Genomic DNA, 22,608 nt, shown 5'->3' on the forward strand with positions numbered 1-22,608 from the left:
CAGTGAAGTATAAATGCAGCTCAACAGAGTTAATTGGAGCGTTGCATGGATTCTATACGAGCATGCCTTCAACAGCCAGTGTTCTAATCCAAACAGACTGGTAGGCCCTGTAACACTGAATAACATAATACATTACAGGAAGATGAACAGGGAAGTAAAAATGTACTGCAATGTCACATGGAAACACTTTAGAATTATTAATGTTTTTTTTATGTATTATGTAATATTAAGTTCCCTGTGGATGCCAAAGGACAATACAGAGGAAGCATAATTCATGTTGAGAAGACGCGTTTTGTCGAGAGTCGGAGCCATTAAACATGCTATCTGCTCATTGCCATTAGCTCCAAATGCTCAGAGAGCAAACCTAACTTTGACATCTAATCCTCTTACTCAGAAGAGGACTAATGCACGCAGAGTATACAGTTCATCCGACTAACACATCCATTTTTTTATGTGCATATGTTGAAAGGCACAGTATCGATGAGAATTCTGTTTTTGTGGCCTCCCCGATCTCTTTTGACTCCCCCTCTCTGTTCCTGTCTCCCCCTCCCTCCATCCAACCAGATGGCCTCCCTCCAACAGAGCATTGACACCAGATGTGCAGTTCCAGTGTCGACTCAGGGACCAGCTGGGCTGAGTGTGCCAGTGGTTCTGTTAATGAAAATGGCTCCGCTGTGTGTGTGTATACTATGTGTGTATGTGTGTGTGTTGTTTACTGTGGTTCAGTGGCATGTGACAGTTGGGGAACTCTCTGTGGGTGAAGGTTTCGAGAGTGAGCCACAGCAAGTTGCACTGCAGCTCAACTCAGCCATGCAGTGCTCAACAGCACACCCACCAAGGTTGAAACTATACAGCTACCCATCCAGAATAAACACTCTCTCTCCACATCCGATCCCTCTCAACATCTTGCTATCTGACATACTGTTTTTTTTGTCTGTTGAGCTGTCTCTCACAACCACCATCTTCCCTCATACATAATTATATAGTCTTTCCTCTAACCTATTTAGCAGCAAGGGGATCACTGGGCTTATTACTAATTCATACATACTCCTCAAACAAAGAAGTAAAAGTCCACACAGTCTAGGGTAGAATTTATCCAGCTGTAATTGCTTACAATGAAATATGTTAATTTTTATTAAATATTGCTCTCATTTTTATTGGCTGCAAATAGAAACGTGAATGCAAGGTAACACTATAATGAGCGTTTCTGACTGATAAAACCTCAAGACCCAGCTAATGAAGTTGTTACTACATGCTGCGCTCTGTAATTTATGAATTTGCTCTGAAACAATTCATTATTACAGATCGTTCTGCTGATCAATTAAATGATAAGGAAACAAAGAAATCCTGTATGCTTGGCAATAATTCCAGCGGTCTCCATAGGATGAAGACAAATGAGCTAAGTGAAAAATTTTCTCATTAAAAAAAGTGTTCCTTTTTTAAAATTGTAACGCAAAAAAAATGATAGATGCGGAAGCCTACACCTCTGTGATAGCCTAGTTATCTGAGCTGATTACGTTTTGCCCCTATCTCCCTGCAAAGAGATTATTGGGTGGGTGGGGGGGTTTAATACCTACACCAAATGGCTGACGAGGTGGATGAGATTCCTCAAGCTCTTAAGCATGCCCTGAAAGAAGATTCTTGCACTTACAGGATAAGTCACAGCCTTTTGAAATTTTTGAAAGGAGCGTGGAGTCCACTCACCTATACTGTAATAATTTTAGCATTTGAGCCAGAAGTAGTGCAGCAGAGTGACACAGGAGTGAAGGCTCCCATATGATTCATTTCATTAAGCCAATGGGGGCAGAGATGTGATTCCAGATATTGGAGACTTTTAAGCTCTACAGTAATATATCTGGCTGCACCCCAGTACATCCCTGAATAGTTCTCACATGACTTTCACTGATAAAAGTTCTTCAATTTCTACCTGCTCTCTTTTTAAAAGGACTGGCACTTATCACGCTGTCATCCTATCAATTAAAGCATACAGTGTTTATGTGTCCATTTTAGTACCAGTCACATTATGTTGAACACATTAATTTAGATGCAAAAGTTCTGCATTGCAGGTTTAACTTTATTATTAAAACTGATGTGTTTTGGCTTGGCTGTTGTCTGAGGCATCAAAAAATGCTTATGACAACTAGACTAAAAGTCTACGCTAGCAGCTCTGTGAGGCTGTACAGCTGAGTTTTAAGCCACATACGAAAATCTAACATGTCACAATGACAATGTTATTATGCTGATGTTTAACAGGCATAATGTTTACTTATTTACAGCATTTGTTTGGTCTAAACAATATGAGAAAATAGTGAAAAATGCCTAAGCATTAAAACGAACACTGCAAGCAGACTACTTGATAACTACTAGCAAATTATTTAAGTTTAAAATTATTTAAATTTAATTTCTATAGTAATGATTCTGTCCCAAGCGGTTTCCACTGTATTTGGTCATAAGCTATAATTATTGACCAAATCAAAATTTTGACCTGATGAGGGTACTAGAGAGAAGGAATCACCAAAGTTATTACTGTATATTGTCTGGAGATCATGAGTACCAAATTTCATGAAATTCATCCAATAGTTATTGAGATATTTCAGTCTGGATTAAAGTGGCGGACCGGCCAATCAGTGGACTGACATTGCCATCCCAAGAGTCACATGGCTAGCATGGCTAAAAACAATCAATCATAGTCCAAATAATGTAATAAGCAGTACTAGCAGGGCAAACATAACACAAAAGTGACCTGTTGAGTTTGAACAGCTCTTCTGTTTGCTCTTTTTATTTCTTAAAATTTATAAATTGCTTATTCTGTTCAGAGTCGAGAATGGGGTCTATCCTAGTATTGGAAGATGGGCAGGATACATTGATGTTCTGGTCACCAGTCTATCACAGGGCTAACACATGTAGACTGACAAATATATTCACACTTACTACAATTTAGATTTTCCAAGTCACCTGACCTGTATGTCTCTGGGCTGCAGGAGGAAAACAGATCACCCAGTGGAAACGTAAGCAGACACAAACCAGGCAAACTCAATTCCAGGCCAGGACCTTGCTGTTTGTTAATCACTTTGGAGTTGTGCTGGCCGTATCGACAGTCTCTTTTTCACAGTACAGTTTCACATTGCTCACCCTGTGCTTTCATTCAGACACAAACTTATAGATAGATATTTTAGTACATAAATATTTATTAAGATAGGCCTTGGATTCAAAAAAATGGAAAAAGCTTCCGTGATGTGTGGGGGTTGGCGACTAGTGTGTCAGTTTGAAGGCTCTGCTGCCGTGTGGATTAGGCTGTCTACTGAGCACACTTTGAATGCAGCTGTGTTTACGCATATCACTGCTGCCAGCAAAACATGCTCCAATGTACATACATTTACATGTTAATCTTCAATCCCAAAATGGTCATTATTACCCTGCAGTGAAAGGGTTATAATGCACAATTGGATGTTTCTTATATTAAAAAGACAAAAAAGAAAACAAAAGGTTTTATTTATGAGGAAGTAGATTTCTGATATTGCCATCTCTGGCTCAAAGTATATTCGGACAGTATGTTGTGGTATAGTCAGGCACCAAATATGAAAACAGCAACCAGGTAGACTCCACACATACTGTAAGCCAAGTAATAATTTGCTGAGGGACTGGATGCTCCAGTGGGTGTGTTGTTCCACGGTGTCTCATCAATTACATTCCCTGAGAGAAAACACCCGGCTGTTTTCTGTTTCTTCGGATGCTGGGGTTAATGGTGCTTTTCTCAAACGCCTCTGCCAGGCAATAATTGGAGCAACTTAACAATCATAAGTGCAGTCTTTGTAGTGTAGGGAGCACAGGCTGAATACAGCTTTATTAACTATAAAAAGTGAACTTTTATTGATTGAACCCTTCTTCATTCATCCTTTCATATCTCCTAACCTCTTGGTTTGAATACTTTACAGTGAAAAACACTACCAACCCTCTGAGTAGAAAGAAATTCTATCACATTCTAGTCCCCGTCAAAATGCATTTCAAAGCATTTGGGTGCTTACCTAGAGGATTAGAAGACTTAATAATTATCAGTGAAAGGAAAACAACCTTTTAATTTATTTTGCTTTGCTGAACTTTATGTTTTTTTAAAGTCAATTAAATAAATTATCTAAACCGTTCAGACATTTTGCCACCTACCACGCAGGCTTGTCCAACATTGGCTTAATCAATGTCATCCCATTTCTGAATTGCTTAATTACATTTGAATTTCAGTATAATCCTTGCTCAATGGCATGAAACTAACTCAAGGTAAACATAAGACACCCGGTAGTTTGCAGGAATTTCCTTCTTTCTGTTTTGATGCCATTATTTAATTAAATAGTTTCAGTTCAATGAATAATATTTGAATTTCAATCATGGAATAAAAGAAGATAGGCTGTGGAAGCCAACTTGGTATATTTTGTTTGTACTGGCTGTTTGCATGCTATGGGGGTGCTGGTTGATTTTCTTTATCCAGAAGATTAAGACAGGATTGTCAGTTTCCTTACGCCTTGTACCTAGAGAATATGCGTTGGCATCCAGATCCATGCTTGCATCTGTCAGTCATTTATTGCATGTCTTACACTTCTGACCTTTCTTCTTACTGAAATGTGACACAGATGTTGTCTTGTCTCTTTCTCTCTCTTGTTCATCTGACCACAGACAATTAGGTTTGGCACATGGCATTGCATGCAGATCAGACAGTAAAGTCAGTGCAGACAAGCTCCATCGTGGCACTTCATGCTGCAGAGTCAGCCTCTCACAGCAGTCATTTTTACCTTGATTTAAAGGGTTATTTTGTCGCCTGCAGGAAAAGAAACCGCTCCTGTGTCGTGTACAGTATTTCATCAGGGGGAGCTCTCTGTGATGAGTGATAGCCTGTCAGTTGGAACTCTGATTGACAAGTCATGAAAGCATCAACAAATATGATTTGATTTTGATCAAATGAGGTAAAGCATGAAACTAAAAAATCAACTAGGTCTGATCTTTCTCTATATAGAGAACATCTGAGCTAACAGCATTGACACATATTAGTGTGTGTTTGCAGAGCTTAGAGTAAGTCTTAAAATGATTTTTTGATAACCCCAATATCAAGAAAGAAAGAAAAAGAGAGAGAAAGAAAGAAAAGCAGTTGATAAATCATAACAATAATTTGCCATGACATTAGCAACAGCTCAGTTTTGTTTGTTGCTTTAATCAGTTGTATTTGGGCACAGGTATACTGGTTCTGGGATGTTCAAACAATTTGACTTTAGACATAATATTTTTCATCTAAATATAATACAGATTTTTATTTTAGAATATTAGACAAAAGAAAAGGCAGTGTGATTCCATTAACCATTATTATGGAAATTCAACTTAGTAGTATAACAGGATAATAATTGTTTTATTACAAATTTTGAAAAAGATACCAGTATCTGGTCCATATATATCATTGTCTTTCACTTCCTTTAATAACTAAATAAATGTTTTTTAATGAAGGAAATTGTCTTCTCTGTCCATAAGAGCGGTGTTTTTGGCAGCCATCCTTATTTTTCTTTATTTCTGGGCTGTCAGAACCAACGTGTGTACCAGTTGTGATAAAAGAATAAAGTAAAAAATACATTTTAGAGTTTCAGTGGTGCCATGGGATTGCAGCAGTGTTAGTCATGTAGTCAAAAGGCTATATGATGCAACACAAAGACTGTGCTGTTTGGGGCTGCTCTTCAGGATGTGCAGATTCACAGCTTATCATGTCTGAAAGTGAGCGTCAGACCAGTCTGCCTCCTTTAGCCCACTTGGCAGCCTGGTGGCTGTTGCTCATCTGTCCCCAAGCCAGTGTGAGCACATCACCGATCTGGACCAGGATTAAAGGACCTAATACTAACAGCTGTGCTGAGATTAGCCATGTCAGTGTTTACAGTTATCTTGTCTGTTTTTCTTTCAATTGAACCTTTGCTTTAAATTCACTCTGAAAAGCATTCTACACACATTTTTTTCTTGGGGAAAAATGGACAGAATAATGCAGAGTACATACTGTAGCATGGCGAAGATTGGCAGGGCAGATTTGTATGAAGGAGAATGATTGCTGTGACTAAGGCTGAGGTACAGTATGTGGATAAACAGAACTGTCAGAAGCGTTGGAAGAAGCCAACTCCTTTGTTACACATGACCTGCTGTAAAATGGTGGGTGTTGGTAAAAAAAAAAATAGCAGAAGACTGACAGAGGATGAAGAGAGAGATGATTAACTTGAAACGTGAACGTCTGCAGCATAAAGATGTTGATGGATGAAGCAGTTTTATCATCTGTGTGTGTGTGTGTGTGTGTGTGTGTATGTGTGTGAGAGAGAGATGTAATGTGCGATTGTGTTTGCACACGTACCTCCCTCTGCGTGTCAGTGTGCACCTTTCCCAGCAAGTGCATGAATATGCATGTGTGTGTTCACACGGGGAACACTGTTCTCTCTCAGTGGAGACTGATCACCCCATGATGGGCGATCACTGGAAGATTGGACTGATTTTCCATACCTATCTGTCTACAGAAATGTCATATATAAAAAATTGATGCCATTTTCTGAAGTGGCACACGTCTTTCCTTTGATAGATAGTGCATTTTAATCTACTTAGATGCTTTACGTGATGGAAGAGGTAGAAAGTGCTCCTATAGGAAAGTGTTGGCGAGCAGCAGGTCAGTGACAGCCACCAACAGCTGCTCCTTTTCAGTTACTACATACAAACGGGATCTGTGCTGGGTGGCCTTGGGCTTACCAGGGGGTGTGCATGGATGTGATTAACGGAGATTTGGGGTGAATAATCTTCTAAGCTGCTCAGTGGAGCATTGGTGTTGGGGGCTGGGGTAGAGATGGGAGGAGTTTAGGGTTGCTGAAAAATATACCTGGATCCCCATCCTTCCACATGGAAGGTGACATGGCTTTTGAATGCTTGACTAGAGCCTTACCAATACATCAGCTTTGGGACAGCTAATTTTAGCTCATAAGATATATTGCATTTTTGTATATGTTGACCACTGAGTAAAAAGGAATTGCAGTGCATATGCTTGAAATTTCTGCACTTCAATTACTTGTTGGTACCATTGCATAATTTGCCCATCAGAGAGCAGTGACAAGTTCAACTGTAAAATTAAATTTGTCTATATCTTGGTCAAAACTCTTGCTAGCTAATAATCAAATTAAAGGGATCCATGTTTAAAAAGATTGATATTTTACAATGTATTTTTTTTACTCTTACATTGGCATCATTAAAAATCCAATGTTGGTCTTGTTTTATGCGGGACCCTCCCTGATACCAGTTTATGTATTATGTGTATTATGGTTGATGGGTAGGGGATGGTGCGGGGTTCTGTATGTACCTATGCATAGCGTCACCTTCAGGTCACATGAACCTTGTGTACTACACTCATATTTGATCATTTCAGTTCATTTACTCATTTAGAGATCAAAGGTCAAATCAGTGCAATCAAAGCAACAAAGCGTGCCATATATTATCAGTAAATGTGATAGCATGACATTACCATATTAATTAGTTTTCTTTTGTGTTGAATGCCAGCAGTAGTGGGGGAGCAGTGCCCAGCTTCATAGCTCTGAGCATTTATTTAAATGCATTCATACATATCTATATGCTATCCAAACATGCACATATTGTGGCCCATCTGTATGTACCCATGCAAAGAAGGATATACCCAGGATGTTGTGGTAAACACAGCTCAGAACCACCATCTCTGGTGGCCATCACAAGATGTGTTTGATCATGCTGGATCGCTGAACATCACTTTCTTCCATTGGATTCCACACACAAGAATCGCGGCAATGGGGAAATACGATATAGCCTCCTATAGTGCACATACATCGAAAATTGCCTTACATCATCACCCGAGGGCATAGACAGCAGAGCAAAAGTGGTTGCTAAAATGATAGGAAAGGTATAGAGAAATAGATGAGGCCTTTTTAACCTTTAAAGGTCTGTGAGAGAACGCATTTCACCTTTTTAAAGAAAAATTCAGTTCATTCCACTGTGATGACGATGACGATGACTGTGAAACGTAGCTGCGGACATAATTTCAGTTAGAGAAGATGAGTGCATGTAAGAAAGCCCTCTCTCCCTGGGTGACCACTGCTTTAGTGAAACAAGGCGGATAAAAGGCTAGATTCTGATCCCTGACTCATTTTCCAGCTCATGTTGTGCATCACTGCAATATTGCTGTAAGGGTCTATGATATCCATGGTCTTGGAGAAAAAATAATGTGATTGTCTTTTTTTCTATATTTGCTTTCTTCCATTTTTCTCTCCTAACTCTTCATATTCCTCCAGTAAAAGCCAGTATTCATGAATGCGAGGCATGTGTGCAACCCTGCCCAATTAGATTCGGGAAAGGTTTCTTCAAATACTCAAATAGATAGTATAGAACATTTTAAGGAGGAATTTAGAACCAAAACCATGAGCTAAGGTCATGAACAAATGTTTTCATAATGCCGTGCACACAAATGTGTGTCCAGATTTGCAGGTGTAACTAGATGAAATAGTCTGAGCAGCAGGAATAAGCAGATTTACATAGGATAGTCTGAGAGGTGGAGCAATGTGTTCTTGTGAAGAAATGCATGGAGACAGGAATAATTAATTATAGATGTGGAAATGTGGTCTGAGGGAATGCTGTTACAGTAACTAGAGGGATGGCAAGTGAGAGATGAGGGAGTGGAGATGTGGGGGATGGGAGACCATCCTTATATACCATCCACAACTTCAATTTACATTACATGACAAGAGAATGGAGGTTAATTAAACATGACAATGGTAGGGCGTTTATTGTTAACCCTTCATGGTGGTTGACTGGCTCTGAACTCAAAGGCCAAAGAATGCATAACAAATATCTTTTAGTCTGCCCCAAAATGTAAATTCACATTCAAATATCTCACAGAAAGAGAGGCTTTGGGTAAAATGAGTCCAAGGGTTCTGTGTGCTTTTGGTGGGAATGGGTTCATTCCAAAGGAAATGGCAGTAAAAAAAACAAAAAAAAAACCCAATGTTCACGATTAAATAGCTGTAGCTATAGTCATCAAATGAAACTGCTTCTAACTGCTAAATTTTTGAGTTGCCACAGGCGTGCTCACTTTTCAGCGTGCATCTATTTCCAACCTTCATATTGACACTAATTGGACTCGACACTAATGATGCCGAATAAGCAAAGCGAAGCGGTGCTAGGTTTTCTAACTGCCTGCTTATAATTTTGGAGATGGCTGATTCCGGTTACCATGGATCTCCTGATCTCACGCTGCCTTTGAGATGTGAAATTATGCCGCATTTCTAAAAGCAGTGGCCAACAATACAAATCAGAGTCATACAAACAATGAGCTATTACAAGACTGTTTCATTTCAAACCAATACTGATTTTCATATTATGCATTTATAACTTTCTCCATAAGCGTATTATGTGGAGGTTATATCCTGAATAAATGCCAACTATTGAAATGTTTTCTGTGTGCTGGGTACCATATTCTCTCTGCGAAAGTGGGCTTTGATTTACTTATGTTGTGTCCAGCTGTTGTGAGGACAGAATTATAATAGGTAATGTACGTCTGTGCTGGGCTTGTAACCTCAGGGGACATTGTGTAAACGCTCCTCATCTCCCTGCTGATCGTAGTCCTGACTGATTGCTGATGACTTTTTTAGGGCACAGACATGTTTAGTTGTTTATTTATTCAAAAAATCCCCAATGCAAATAGCCCTCTCCACTCTAGATTTCTCCTCCCCCCGATTGTGTGTCGGCATATCGGTCTTGGTTTCTGTTTCTGTCTCTTGAACAGGGATGATGTGTTGTAGTCATCAGCAAAGTTTGTGATATAAGAACAGGGCAGCTGTTTTTTTTTTTTGTTTGTTTATACGTGTGTGTGTGTCTGTGTATGTGTCAGTATGCGTTTTATGCATGTGACAGATATGGGACATCCTTGACTTGCTGTTGAGAAAGTGACACATCCCTACAGGCTATCATGTTCAAAAAGAATCTTCAGCAAACTCCAAACCACAATTTAGCAGACTACTGTCATATGTAATCACTTTACTGTAGCAATGCATTATCTGACACCAGATCACCAACTTTACAATACTATTATAGTTATTTTAGATTCACAACCCTGGCATCAGGCTCAGCCACATTGCATGCATAGAAATAGAGTTGCTGAAGAACAATTTCTTTAAAAGAGGACAGCCTGACTGCTGTTTAAACCTGTTTAGTGCTGAGCTTTGTCTACAAGCAGCTCATCACTCCCTCACTACATCTGTGAGTTCCAAATGGAAATACAGCCATCTGTTATGTGCAACAACTCGCAAGGTGTCTTCATCTTTCCTCTTTACTCATATACAATTCTGTTTCTTTTCGCCTCTGTGGTGTTACTATACTACCACAACAGTTTTCTTTTGGGTTGGGTTGGAAGGTGTGAGGTTATACTATATTCCCATGCTGGACCACCAGACTCCTTGCACATGCACACACACAGGCATGCATAATCATGCATGAGCAAACAAGCAGATCACTACAAAATAAACAAAATGCTGCATGAGTTAATTGGGTTGTAATTTTCTCACCCATCACCATCTGTCTGTCACACCTTGTTTATTTACCATTTTGTATTATGAAGTGAATGAATGTCATATTCAATGAATTTATGCTCTGAACTGACTCAATTAGTTCTAAATTTATAGGTCAAGAATGATTAGAAAATGCATCAGAGTTATGATCTCTGCACTATCTCTCCTCTTTCTATCACAGATGAATGGAGGACACTTGGAAAAATTACAACTTTTCCAATTTTATAAGTGAAATTCATTTTGTCGGCATCCTGGGCCACTTACAGACCCACAAGGCTGTCGTGTACATTACTCACCAGACAACAAAATTGTGGAAGGAATCAAAAAAGTGAGACAATTGCTGCTTTATGAATAACGATAAAAAACTGGTTGACTTCACTTTGCTGTCAGTGAAACCCAAACAGTCACGCCGGGAATGCTTCAAGAATTAAAAAAAATGAAGATATCATGGGTGACAGGGACTGAGAGAGGTGGTGTAATGTTACTGAAAAATATCTTGAACCATTCAAATATAGCCTACCTTGTCACCAGACAACTAAACTGTTGGAGGAACTTGCCACTGAGCCATCAATTTAAAGCCATTTTTGGACATCTCACACTCAGCATGTCAGGCTTAGCACAACATAGTCAGACACATCAGTCTAAACTGTACTCAGGCTCAGCTGTGTTTTAAGCAGAACGCTAATGATACTATCTTTAGCATGTTAATATGTCTATACAGTTGTTAACACAATGATATTAAACGGATAACAGTTTGATAGTACAGAGTACAGCTTGTCTTGCCTGTGTGATGTAGCTAATAACACTCAACAACATTGACTTGCATACTTGAAGAGAGGAAGTAAATGCTTGCGAGCTTAATGGATGCACCTGACATTAAGAGTATGAGAGAAGATAATGAATGCATTGTCTGATAAATGCACTGTCTGTGCAGACCTGAGGTAGGTTTTTAAAGATCACCAACTGTATAGGAATAAACAGACTGCTCTAAATCTACATATATGTGACCAAATGGAGTTGATATTCTACTTCTGAATCATTTGGGGAGCTTGTGAGCTGAGGAGCACACAAAGATCTCAGGTGTCTTCATGGATTTGATGTTGCGGTGAAATGGTGAAATGAAATTCACTTATAGAGTACTGTTGCAGTTGAAGAGGGTCTCAAAAATCAGGAAGCTAAGAATATATAGGAATATATAAAAATTTGCAACCACCACACAACCCCCCCTTCTCCTGTTAATTATATAATGAGTCCCTGTATGTTATTTGTATTCAGGTACTTCCACCTTGTCACATATTTTTACCACCTATTGTGCCATGAAATGAAGCCCATTTACAAATCATTCTCCTTCTGATTTGATAAATGAAACTGCTGAACAACTAAGTCCCCTGAATGGCTTGTTTGAATAATTGAGCAGTACTCAATCAGACAACATTAGGCAGCGGTGGTGGCCCCGCCATCTGAAATAATTACCACCCAACAACAGACTACACATGGGTGCTGCCTCCACATGGGCTCATATTTGAGACCATTAGATGAGAACAACATCACCCCCACCCCACATCTCACATGCCTTCATATACACCACCTACAGAAACCTGCAGAGGCCTCTCAGTGAGAACAGGAAAGGAAAAGGGGGACACCACATGTAAGGGGTAGCTGTCATTGCAGAGGAGTTAATGCATTCTGTCGGGATTGAATAAATCACAACCTCAGTCAGTACCAACAGCATTTATGTATTTGGACAAAGACCCCACCCCCATACCCTTTCAAATTGCAATAGCATATTACCAAGAGACTATATTTAATAAGTTATTCACTTCTCATTTATTTAGACATGATGTATTATGTACACTATCAAAAAAAAAAAATTCAAAACCATACAATTTTGAGGGTGATGTACAAATTGGACCCCAGGAATGGAGACAATAAGTAAGAAAAAGGCAAAAGAAAAAAAGAAAAAATAATGTTTGGAACTTAAATGTAGATAAAACTGGAAAATGGCTGATATATTGATCACTCTTATCAGCACCTGTAGAAGACAACATTTTATTATTTGCCTCTGATGTTAGCATAGGGTGTTTAGATTAGTGTCACAGTTATAGCAATCCTAACCTTTTAGAAAGACTACAATAGCTATTCTCAGCCTTACCATTACAGATTTTCTTCTTTATTTGGGTTTTTTACTTCATGTCTTGAGATATCCAGTACATTTTCTCTCTTTGTGTGTCTTTTCACAGTTTCTTTGAGACAAGCTTTGCTATGTTATAGAGGCATCTTTACTGGAACAAGGTAGTTGTATGACTGGATGAGTGGATTGCTGCCTTTATGGAATGGGTCACTAAGTGAATAGTACCATGTGACAGCCAGCCAGGCATATGTCTGTGCCAAAGTAGTGTCTGCAACTGAGACTCATTTACTCCAGCACAGACTGGATGTGATTGACAGCCATGCCAAAGGGTCTTTGGCTCCTTCCTGATTTTCTGTTTCCACTAGAGGTGTCCTCTGGGACTTGGAATTCATGCTACAGTATATCAGCAGAACAGCTTATGGCTGTAATGAGGATGAAAAGCAAACTGAAACCAAGAATGTTTATTTTAATATATGTTGCTCTGAGTTTCACAAACTATCATTTATTTTTAGTTGTGCACCATGCATTTGATTTACATTAGACATTTGCTGGAAAACTATCAGAACACTGACAGACATTTAAATTATTAACTGGTGTACATAAATGGGATACAGAAGAGGGCAGCAAGTGTGAACTGTAATCAGATTCATTCGTTTTTTTGTTAATTAGTCATTCATTAAACTGGAACAAAGAAATCTAATTGTAATTTTTCCTTTTTAACTTTTTTATTTTATTTTCACCGTCATGATTGAAGTTACACAAGGCACTTTATTATTCAAAACTGGAACACAGTAAGGCTTTTCACAAAAACAACATGTCATAAGCTATTAATGCAAAGAGGCCACAATTCATTGCAGGATCCAAATCACGATATCTATTTTTAACCATAATTCCAGTGATGCCTTGCAGTACAGTCATTCCTGTATCTACTTAAAGCAGTAGCTTTTTGAATTGATATTTGGGATAACAGTTGTGACAGAATTAGGAAGTTTTGAAGCTATAACCTTTTAACTCAGCATCAGCTAGCTCATACAGTACCTCTATTAAAAATGCACGAGTATAGCTTTTACTGGCATTGTTTGACAATTCTTGATGTTCTCGCTCCTTTGAACATACAAGTACAGATGTCCTTGCCATGGATAAATTAATATGTTTGCACAACTGCAGTTGACTGCAGAAAAACACTTTTCATGAAAGAATTAATTAATTAATTCATGAAATGAATCATGAAAGTTACATTACATTCATGATTTTTTTTTTTTAAAAGAGATTGTGTCATATTTCATTGAACCAGGACCTGTCATAATTCTGGGCTCCTGAGTTGTTGCCACTCTTACAATATCCCTTTCTGTAGAGAAAGGTATGAATGACCTTTAGCGTATTTCTTCAAGAGATATGGTCCACAAATGGGATTACATTGACATGTGCTGCTGTTAATGAACTATTTTGACACCATTATACTCTTGGTTCTAAATGAGACCTTGCACCTGTTCCCTAGTCATGTCATAAAGCTTTATGAAATAGTGTTTGATTCAGTCAATATCTGCGGTTTGTACATGCAGATGCACAACCTCTTTTCAAGAAACCAAGGTCTGATCCTGTGTCTGCTACAAAGCACAGGCCCATCTTCAAACCGCTCTTTTTGTCCAAGGTTTCAGAAACAAACAACTGTCTCAGCCAACCTGGATTATTTAATTAGTCAAAATAATGAATATTATAATTAATAATGAAAAATGGAGTCTGCTCATAGTGAACTTCACACCAAATTGACCAGTGGCCTTGTTTTTGCAGACAGTGCAGCCTCTGATACTGTAGAGTAGATCATATCATCTATTAGTTTTGAAAAAAAGAACATGGTGGCCTCACATGGATATGCAGTATTATTTAAAACTATACAGTAACATCAGTAACATTTTTAACATTCTTAGCCAGACAATAAACCATTATATTTTAACTATAAAACTCACATAGAGACTCCTGATGAGTCTAGACTCTCTCCTTTATATAGTATTGCATTTATAATATTCTGTTGCAGAATTTTCTGTGGCTATTTAAAGTTCCCAAAGGATGCATTTTAATGATTTGGTGACCCTCTGATTTTCCCTCCAGCACAATCATCAGGCCAATATGTGTATACTATATTTCTAATACTCATACCCTAGAGGCCAACTTTAATGGACTGAGCTCATTCACACTCCCCAGAGGATGGACTCATTCCATAATGGACTCCATAAACTTTCATCCTGCACAAGCCATGGGTCAAATTGTCCATCATGCCTTTCTCAGTATTGCTGCCACCAGTATGTGGTTTTACATCAAAACAATAAGCATTGGTGTTTTAATATATGTCATATACCATCACAGTGTTTGACTTAGAAATAGTTTCCGTACCTACAGTAGGGCTGTAGAAATGTAGTGTTTGAATTTTTTAATGCATGATCTTTCATTTATTATTCTAGATCTCCCCCTTTTGTGTTCGTTCTGTGGTTTTACTTTGCTTTTATGTTTCTTGCTGTTTCTTGCTGTTCTTCTAAGTGTCTTTCCTGCGTATATTGCACTGTTAATCCTACCAGACTTTGCACACTCTTACATTTATCTACTGAGATCACAGAAGAGCCCATACGTAAAGCCTTAGGGGGATGGCTGTATTATTAAAGACAAGAGACAAGAGATTGCTGAAGGTCCTGTGAGGCAGTCTGCTTGATAGAATTATCTTCAGACACTTACTTTAGAAAAAGGTGGTAGAGGCCAAGACAGCTCAGTCTTAGAGTAACTTTCTGTTTCTCATAATGGAACAGCTGAACCTAAATTAAACTTAAAACTAATCAACTGAATGAACCTTTGTTACAGCTGAAGTAATGACCCCTGCTCCCCTTTTTTGTCTCTTAGTGTTACGCGATGACTTCAGACAGAACCCACAGGATGTGGTGGTGGCAGTCGGAGAGACCGCCAGTCTCGAGTGTCAGCCTCCACGCGGGCATCCTGAGCCCACCACCTTCTGGAGGAAAGATAAGGCTCGTCTTGACCTCAAAGATGACAGGATCACGGTGGGTTCCTGCCCAGGGGGCACTCTTCTGCCTTTTAAACTACCCTTACACCCCAAATCACATACTGTATGATTCACTTGATCACATTCACCTGGCACAGTTACAATTTAAAGCACTTTGTGTTGAACTGGTTACATACATTTTTTCCTCAGGTTCGTGGGGGAAAACTGACCATCTCAAACACAAAGAAGAGTGATGTTGGGATTTATGTGTGTGTGGCCACCAACATGGTTGGGGAGAGAGAAAGTGAAAAAGCTCAGCTCTCTGTATTTGGTAAGTCCCAGACACACTGGTTCAAAAAGTAATAGAGCATGACTTTCTCAGGTATTTACTGCTCACTAGCATATACAGTATTTTATCACTTTTTCACAAGTATATTTAGCTTCCATGTTATGTGCACTGCCCACATCCAGAAAGACCAGTGTTTCTGCAGCGGCCTGTGAACCAGGTGGTCTTAGTTGATGAGAGTGTGGAGTTCAGGTGTCAGGTCCATGGTGACCCACCGCCTACACTGCGCTGGAAAAAGGAGGACGTAGATATTCCCCGTGGCAGGTGAGGAGTATGTGTGAATGTGTGTAGTGCATATGTCTGTGTATACATGTGTTTGTGTGCACATATTAATGCAGTAAAAGTGATAATGGATAAGCGCTGAAGCAGAGCTAATGAGTCCCGCAAGAACAAAAAAATATTTAACATATTACTCATGGAAGACTTTCATCAGTGTGGCAAAAATAATTTACTAGCCACAGAGAATCTCATTATATGCTGTTTGAACTACTTTGCTAACAAGAGATGAAGGTGTGTCCTTGGTTGCTTTTGACTAATACTCACTTTCAAATACCACTGTACTTTGTGTTGTGTATACGGCACCAAAAGGTCCAGGGATGGACATATAGCAGGAGAATATGTTTAATATAAAACAATCCAATACTTAAGCCCTACAGGGAATAGTAGCTATATGAAGTTAATAATGTCTGGTCAGTTGGAAAGGTTGGAATTCAATTCTGCGGTCATTTCTGAAGCCATAGTTTGTGGTGCTGTTGTATTGGATTGCATCATGTTTTAAAGTATTCTTGTGGCTTGGTCCACCACTGTGTGCCCACATCATAAGCACATGTTAATTCCATTGCAATCCCATTAGAACACATATTTTTAAGTTATTATCGGCCTGTCATGTGGGTCTTAATAGTAACTGCAGTGGTTCATACTTTTAATTACATTATGACTCATTATGCAATCTGGCCATCCATCAAAATCTTTTCATGTCTTTGCTAGGTTTTAAGTAGTCCTTCTATTCAGGGTTTCAGAAATCTGATGACTAAATGACCAACATATCATAGTGTTAGGCGTCAGTGCATAAGTTATATTTATGCATAATCCCAGAACATTTCAAATGCTTCTGCAACTAAATTGAGCATTAATTCAGATTTATGTAAGAAAACTTCACTCGACAATTAAATTAAATCACTGAACCCAGGCAAACACGCTTTCCTAACTATCAACTGTTTCAGTGTTAATTTCAGACACATTGTGAGACAGTTCAAAAATAAAGAATGTGCACAGCAACCTTTGTCATTCGCTCGGAAGGTTATGTAAACTGCCTTGAATTATGCTGGATTGATGCATGTAAATCCTTGATAAATCTAGTCTAATTATGAGAAATCTGTTTAAGATGCATAACTTGATTTCACAGTGGAACGTATATGTTACACTGTATTTGTCACACAAAATCTTGCTCTGGGTTGTTGGTACAGCACTGGATACTGTACATTAGCAGTATTTGGTTTATTCATAGCTCTGTGCTGTTTTCCTGCTTTTGATTCATGGAAATTTGGCAGCTATACTGTAAAACTAATTACAGATTATGTTCGTGGAAATGTAGACAGTTAATACTGCAATTGCTATCAAGTAAATCAAGCATTGAGTACATCAAATTCATCAAGTTTATCAACTAAATGGATAAAACATTTACTTGTGCTACAAGTTTAACTAGCACCTGTTACAAGCCATTACAACTATAAGAAAGCAAAGTGGAACCCTCTCAGATGTCTCCTGGCATTAAGATATACTGTGAGGGAGAGTATAATAACTGCCTGTCTCACCATCTGGCAGTCTGTCTGCCTACCTGTGTTTTGCCCTCTACCTCAGTACCCCTTGACTCCAGAAACATGTCCTACTTTCAGACCCCCCCTCGCCTCACTTCCCTCCTTCCACTTCTTTCATTCTTTTTCTAAACCCGTCAGCCTCCTGGGAAGTCTGTATCTGGGTCAGAGATGTGCTGTGAATGGAGTCCTCACCAGACTCTGGACAGACCCCACAACCCCCATCGATATTCTCCCCACACCCTTTGGAACATCTATTTCAAATGTGACTTTTTCTCACCCCTTGTGCCATTTCTCTGCCTGACTTGTCTTCCATCTCTGAATCAGTATGGCTGGCTAGACAATTTCACAGGATCTCTCACGCCAAAAGAGACCCCAGAGAGGGAGAGCCCGACTTCTTGCTCCTCTACTCATTCTGTCTGTAGCCCCTCTGAGGCGCTTATCTTTACTCTGGTAGCTGAGATGTTTCTCTCACTCTTATTGCACCAGTGCTGCCTCACAGTACAGTATGCTGCACTGGTGGATACACACTGATGCATGGAACATCTCTATGAATTAGTCATTTCTTACTGCTCAGCTCATTCATCAAATTCAGTTTGTCAGACTGTGCCACTCCCTTACTCTCAGACTGTTTGTCTATCTGTCTCTAGCTCTGTCTCCCTCTCTTTTCCTTGCTCTCATCCACTCAGATACACTCACACATACACACACACATATAGTATAGCATGCTGCACAGCCTACACCACAGTGGGTGGCTCGTCTTTATAAATATTGAAATAGTGGAACAGTCAGGGTTCCAGCTGAAAGCACCTTTCATTTTCCATGCCTTCATTGCAGCATAATTGCTCCCCTTTTTCTGCCTTTGCAGCAGTGTGTGCAGCAGGGAGTCTTAATTGCCTCAGAAAGTCTGTCTTTATTCTATCAAAAATGACACAACCTTTATAAGAGCTTCCATCTAAGACATCACACAAGTTTAAACAAGCTTGATTCAATTTCCGTGTTTGTTGTTTATATTTACTTTATTAAAAATACACATGCAGTATAATTGTTACTGATCTTCCAGTTTGATCAAATCAACCTTAGATGTCACTTGACTTGTCACTAATGCAGACTGCAGTTAGCTTAACTTCAGCTGCTCCTCTCTGTCACCAGGTATGACATCAGATATGAAAAAGAGGATTTCCTGCTGAGGATTAAGAAAGCTTCAGTCAGTGATCAGGGAACCTTCACCTGCCTAGCAGAGAACCGTGTGGGTAAAGTGGAGGCCTCTGCCTACCTGACTATCAGAGGTGGGTAACTGCTTGTGGACTCACTCGTGGCAAAGCTCACAACCCATCCCTGATATATTTTGTATCTCCCAAAGCAGGCCACAGGACAATCAGTCCTTTATTGCCCATTTTACGAGCGTTATTGCCCCCCTGCTGAAAGGCTGGGCCTGGCCTCAGCTTTTCTTTCATATAGCAGGCTGATGTAGTAGATTGCTTGAGATCTCCAGCTAGGCTCCAGATATGAACAATCTAACCAGCTTTAAGTGAACTGTTATGACCTTTCCTGGGGGGTTCATTGTCCATCCAGCCCTCTCACTTCATATTTACCCCATATCAACAGGAGGGAGATATTTCATAGGAAAGGTTGATAATGTAACAATTAAAATATTGCTATTTGTTAAGTCAGATCTCTTCTGCTTTCGACTCTTTGTCCCAGGAGTGAAGGAAAACATTGTTCGTACAACTTGAATGAGTAACACTTGACTTTGTACCAGCCAATAACACATTCTTAACACCTGAATCAAATGTATGTCATACATCATCATACATGCTGTACATCATAGATCACATAACATTAACTTTCTATTCCTTCTTTTAATATATACTTTGTGTAAAAAATTCATATTCTTGTTCTATTATTCATTCATGAACTGCATTATTGTCTTGAAAAGATGTTCTGACCCAATTTTAAGATTGGTGTTGGAGTCACTCAAGAGTGATTTGTTATATTAAGCCAGATTTATGCTTGTGCTTGAGTGAAATATTTAAGAAATGTATTGTGAGTTAACACAGATCTAAAAAAATAAATTAGGTGTTAGTGTTGTTATATTTACTCACTAGCTGTGATATTATGTTTTTAATTAAATTGAGCTGATAAGAGGAGATATTGTAGGTGCAACAAAAGTAATAAACGAGATGGCGGCAGTCAATGATGTAAATTTCCATATAATTATATTTTGCTGTATTTAATCAATTTAATTGAATCTGTTCTAAACCTGCCCTTGTCAAAGGGTTGCTTCATTTACATGAGACACCTTGATATAAAAACAGATCTCTTAACTGTGTGAATGTGTTATTTTTGTGACATAAGTAAAGCATTACATATAAATCACTTCGGCCAGTGGTTTTTGGCATTGGGTTACCCTTTCCCCTTATTGTTACCAAGGTGCCATTTCCTCAAGGCCCATGCTGTCACCTGCTTTGGTGACTGAGCTCCACCCTCTCCCCCTCCCGAACTTCATGGATGGAAACCCAACTCCATCTCATTCATTTCTGATTTTCATTCTTTTTTTTCCTGTCCCTCTGTTCTACTCCTCTGCTCTCCTTCTCTCTGTGTTGTGCGTTAATCTCACCCACACCATTGTTGTGTCACCAGCTCGCCCCGTTGGTAAGTAAGAGCTGATCCCATTGTGCATGCGTTGCTCTCTTTCTGTTTTTAATCACACACATGTATGCATGTATTGTTGTGGCATTCCACCAACACATTCATCAAACTAATATTGGACATGCATATTTACATTGTTACTATCAACCCTTGACTTCCCCTGGTGGTCTTTTGTAAAAACAGTGGATTTACCACCTCACTTCTTTCAATGTGCGGGTCCACATGTGGTTGATGTGCCTTAATTCAAAAACTTGAATAGAGAAGGACATTATGGCACCCTGCTAATTACAGTACCGGATATCATTCATTCTGATGTTTTGGCCGCTGGATGAATGGCTTGAGTGATTGGCATAGTCAAGAAATAGTTCTTCAACAAATAACACACACCCAGTGCATGAACCTGCTAGCTTACCGCTGGATATTCAGGCTAAGCATTTTCCTTCAAAGTAGCCCTCCTGTAACACACGCTTTGGAATACTCTGCAAATGTGTCTACTATTGTGGTTTATTTGACCTTCAACCTCAGAGGCACCCCAGTTTGTGGTGCAACCCCGAGACCAGATTGTTGCTCAAGGACGAACGGCTACCTTTCCCTGTGAGACCAGGGGCAAACCTCAGCCCACCATCTTCTGGCAACGAGAGGGTAGTCAGGTGAGGATACTGATTTGGACATAATGTACTTGTTTATGTGTGTCCTTAAGTATGTGTGCATGATGGGGAATTAATTATTTATCATTTCTTTTTTCGCCCTTCTTGCTAAACAGACATAAATTGTGCAGCAGCATCCACAGTAAAATATCTGAAATATAAAAGTCAGACTAAATGGATCAAACCAGGGTGACACTGTGTGTGGTTCTGTGCCACATACAGATAATGAAGTGGTCATTTATCATCAATCTACACCAGTCTGACCAGCCAATTCACTTAGCAAAGAAACAATGTCATGTGCTGCATTAGAGTCATTAGACATAATGAAAGCAGCCTAATGTCCTTTCCTGCCCATCAGTTTGTCTGCTTGGGGTGCAGAAACGGATAACGCTGATGCCTCAATTTCATGACAATGACTGCAGGTTATCACAGCAGGATTATCACTCTGGGGGTAAACTGCTATTCAGTCCTAGTAGGAAAGAGACCCACTTTTCTAACTGAATTGTACACATAATTACTGAAATATGTAAGTACTGTATATTGAAGGCATGTCTTGAACCCAGTAGTGATTAAAGTCAGTTGTGTTGGTAAAAGATAAAATACAGTAAACTCAGTCTTGCATTGAGACATTTTTAATTTTCAAAACTTAATTTTGGCAAAATAATTTAGTTATAGTTATAGTTTTAGGTATTATTTATGGACAGGAGGATATAAATGATTATCATCTGCATAAAATAAGAATGTATATCGTTTGTTACCTGACCAAAAAAAGGATGGGTCTTAAAATTGATCCTTGGGGTACAACACAGATGAGTTACGCAGAACCCTGTCAGAAAAATATGATTTAACTACTCAGTAGCCAAGCAATTCCATATTAGTTCTTGATTTTTTTTTAACCAAGAGAGCAGCTGGAAATATGAAGGATACTGTATGTGCAATATTAGTCCAAATGATCTCTTTAAAGCAGAGGAGAAGTTTGTATGTGAAGATATAATATATGCTCAAAACAACTGAACTGTTGAAGTTACAATATTCAGATTACAGCTGGAGACCAATGCCTTGAATTCCTCACATTCAGACAAAAAATATAGTTGTCAAAAAGAAAGAAAAGGAAAAAAAAACAACTTCTCATCAAATTTAAGGGAGGTTCCAGTCGCTAGATTTAATACATTTGGACCACCAAGCAAGTATGTCATTCCATTTTATTTACATTTCTTCCCACTTTCACTCCCTTTAGGATCTTCTGTTTCCCAACCAGCCAACACAGGGAGACAGCCGTGTGTCTGTGTCCATGAATGGAGAGTTGACCATTTCGGCAGTGCAACGCTCTGATGCAGGGTATTATATCTGCCAGGCCCTCACTGTCGCAGGCAGCATCATGGCCAAAGCCCAGCTTGAGGTAGCAGACGGTAAGGCTGGATGCACAAGCACACACGCCCCATCTGCACA

At 39.1% G+C, this 22,608-nt stretch overlaps 1 protein-coding gene across 1 annotated transcript in view; it reads left to right on the forward strand.

The window, feature by feature from the left end:
- LOC137195361 (roundabout homolog 2-like) overlaps positions 1-22,608 on the forward strand; it is an 82,094-nt gene that overhangs the window by 30,151 nt on the left and 29,335 nt on the right. Inside the window, exons 3-9 of the mRNA XM_067607637.1 lie at positions 15,601-15,758; positions 15,911-16,031; positions 16,172-16,310; positions 19,013-19,149; positions 20,504-20,515; positions 21,038-21,162; positions 22,397-22,568. Of these exons, the coding sequence (XP_067463738.1) occupies positions 15,601-15,758; positions 15,911-16,031; positions 16,172-16,310; positions 19,013-19,149; positions 20,504-20,515; positions 21,038-21,162; positions 22,397-22,568 (864 nt within the window). The remainder of the gene's footprint in view (positions 1-15,600; positions 15,759-15,910; positions 16,032-16,171; positions 16,311-19,012; positions 19,150-20,503; positions 20,516-21,037; positions 21,163-22,396; positions 22,569-22,608) is intronic.

This window comes from Thunnus thynnus, chromosome 13, assembly GCF_963924715.1.
Source record: "Thunnus thynnus chromosome 13, fThuThy2.1, whole genome shotgun sequence".
In the NCBI taxonomy this organism is placed as follows: domain Eukaryota; kingdom Metazoa; phylum Chordata; class Actinopteri; order Scombriformes; family Scombridae; genus Thunnus; species Thunnus thynnus.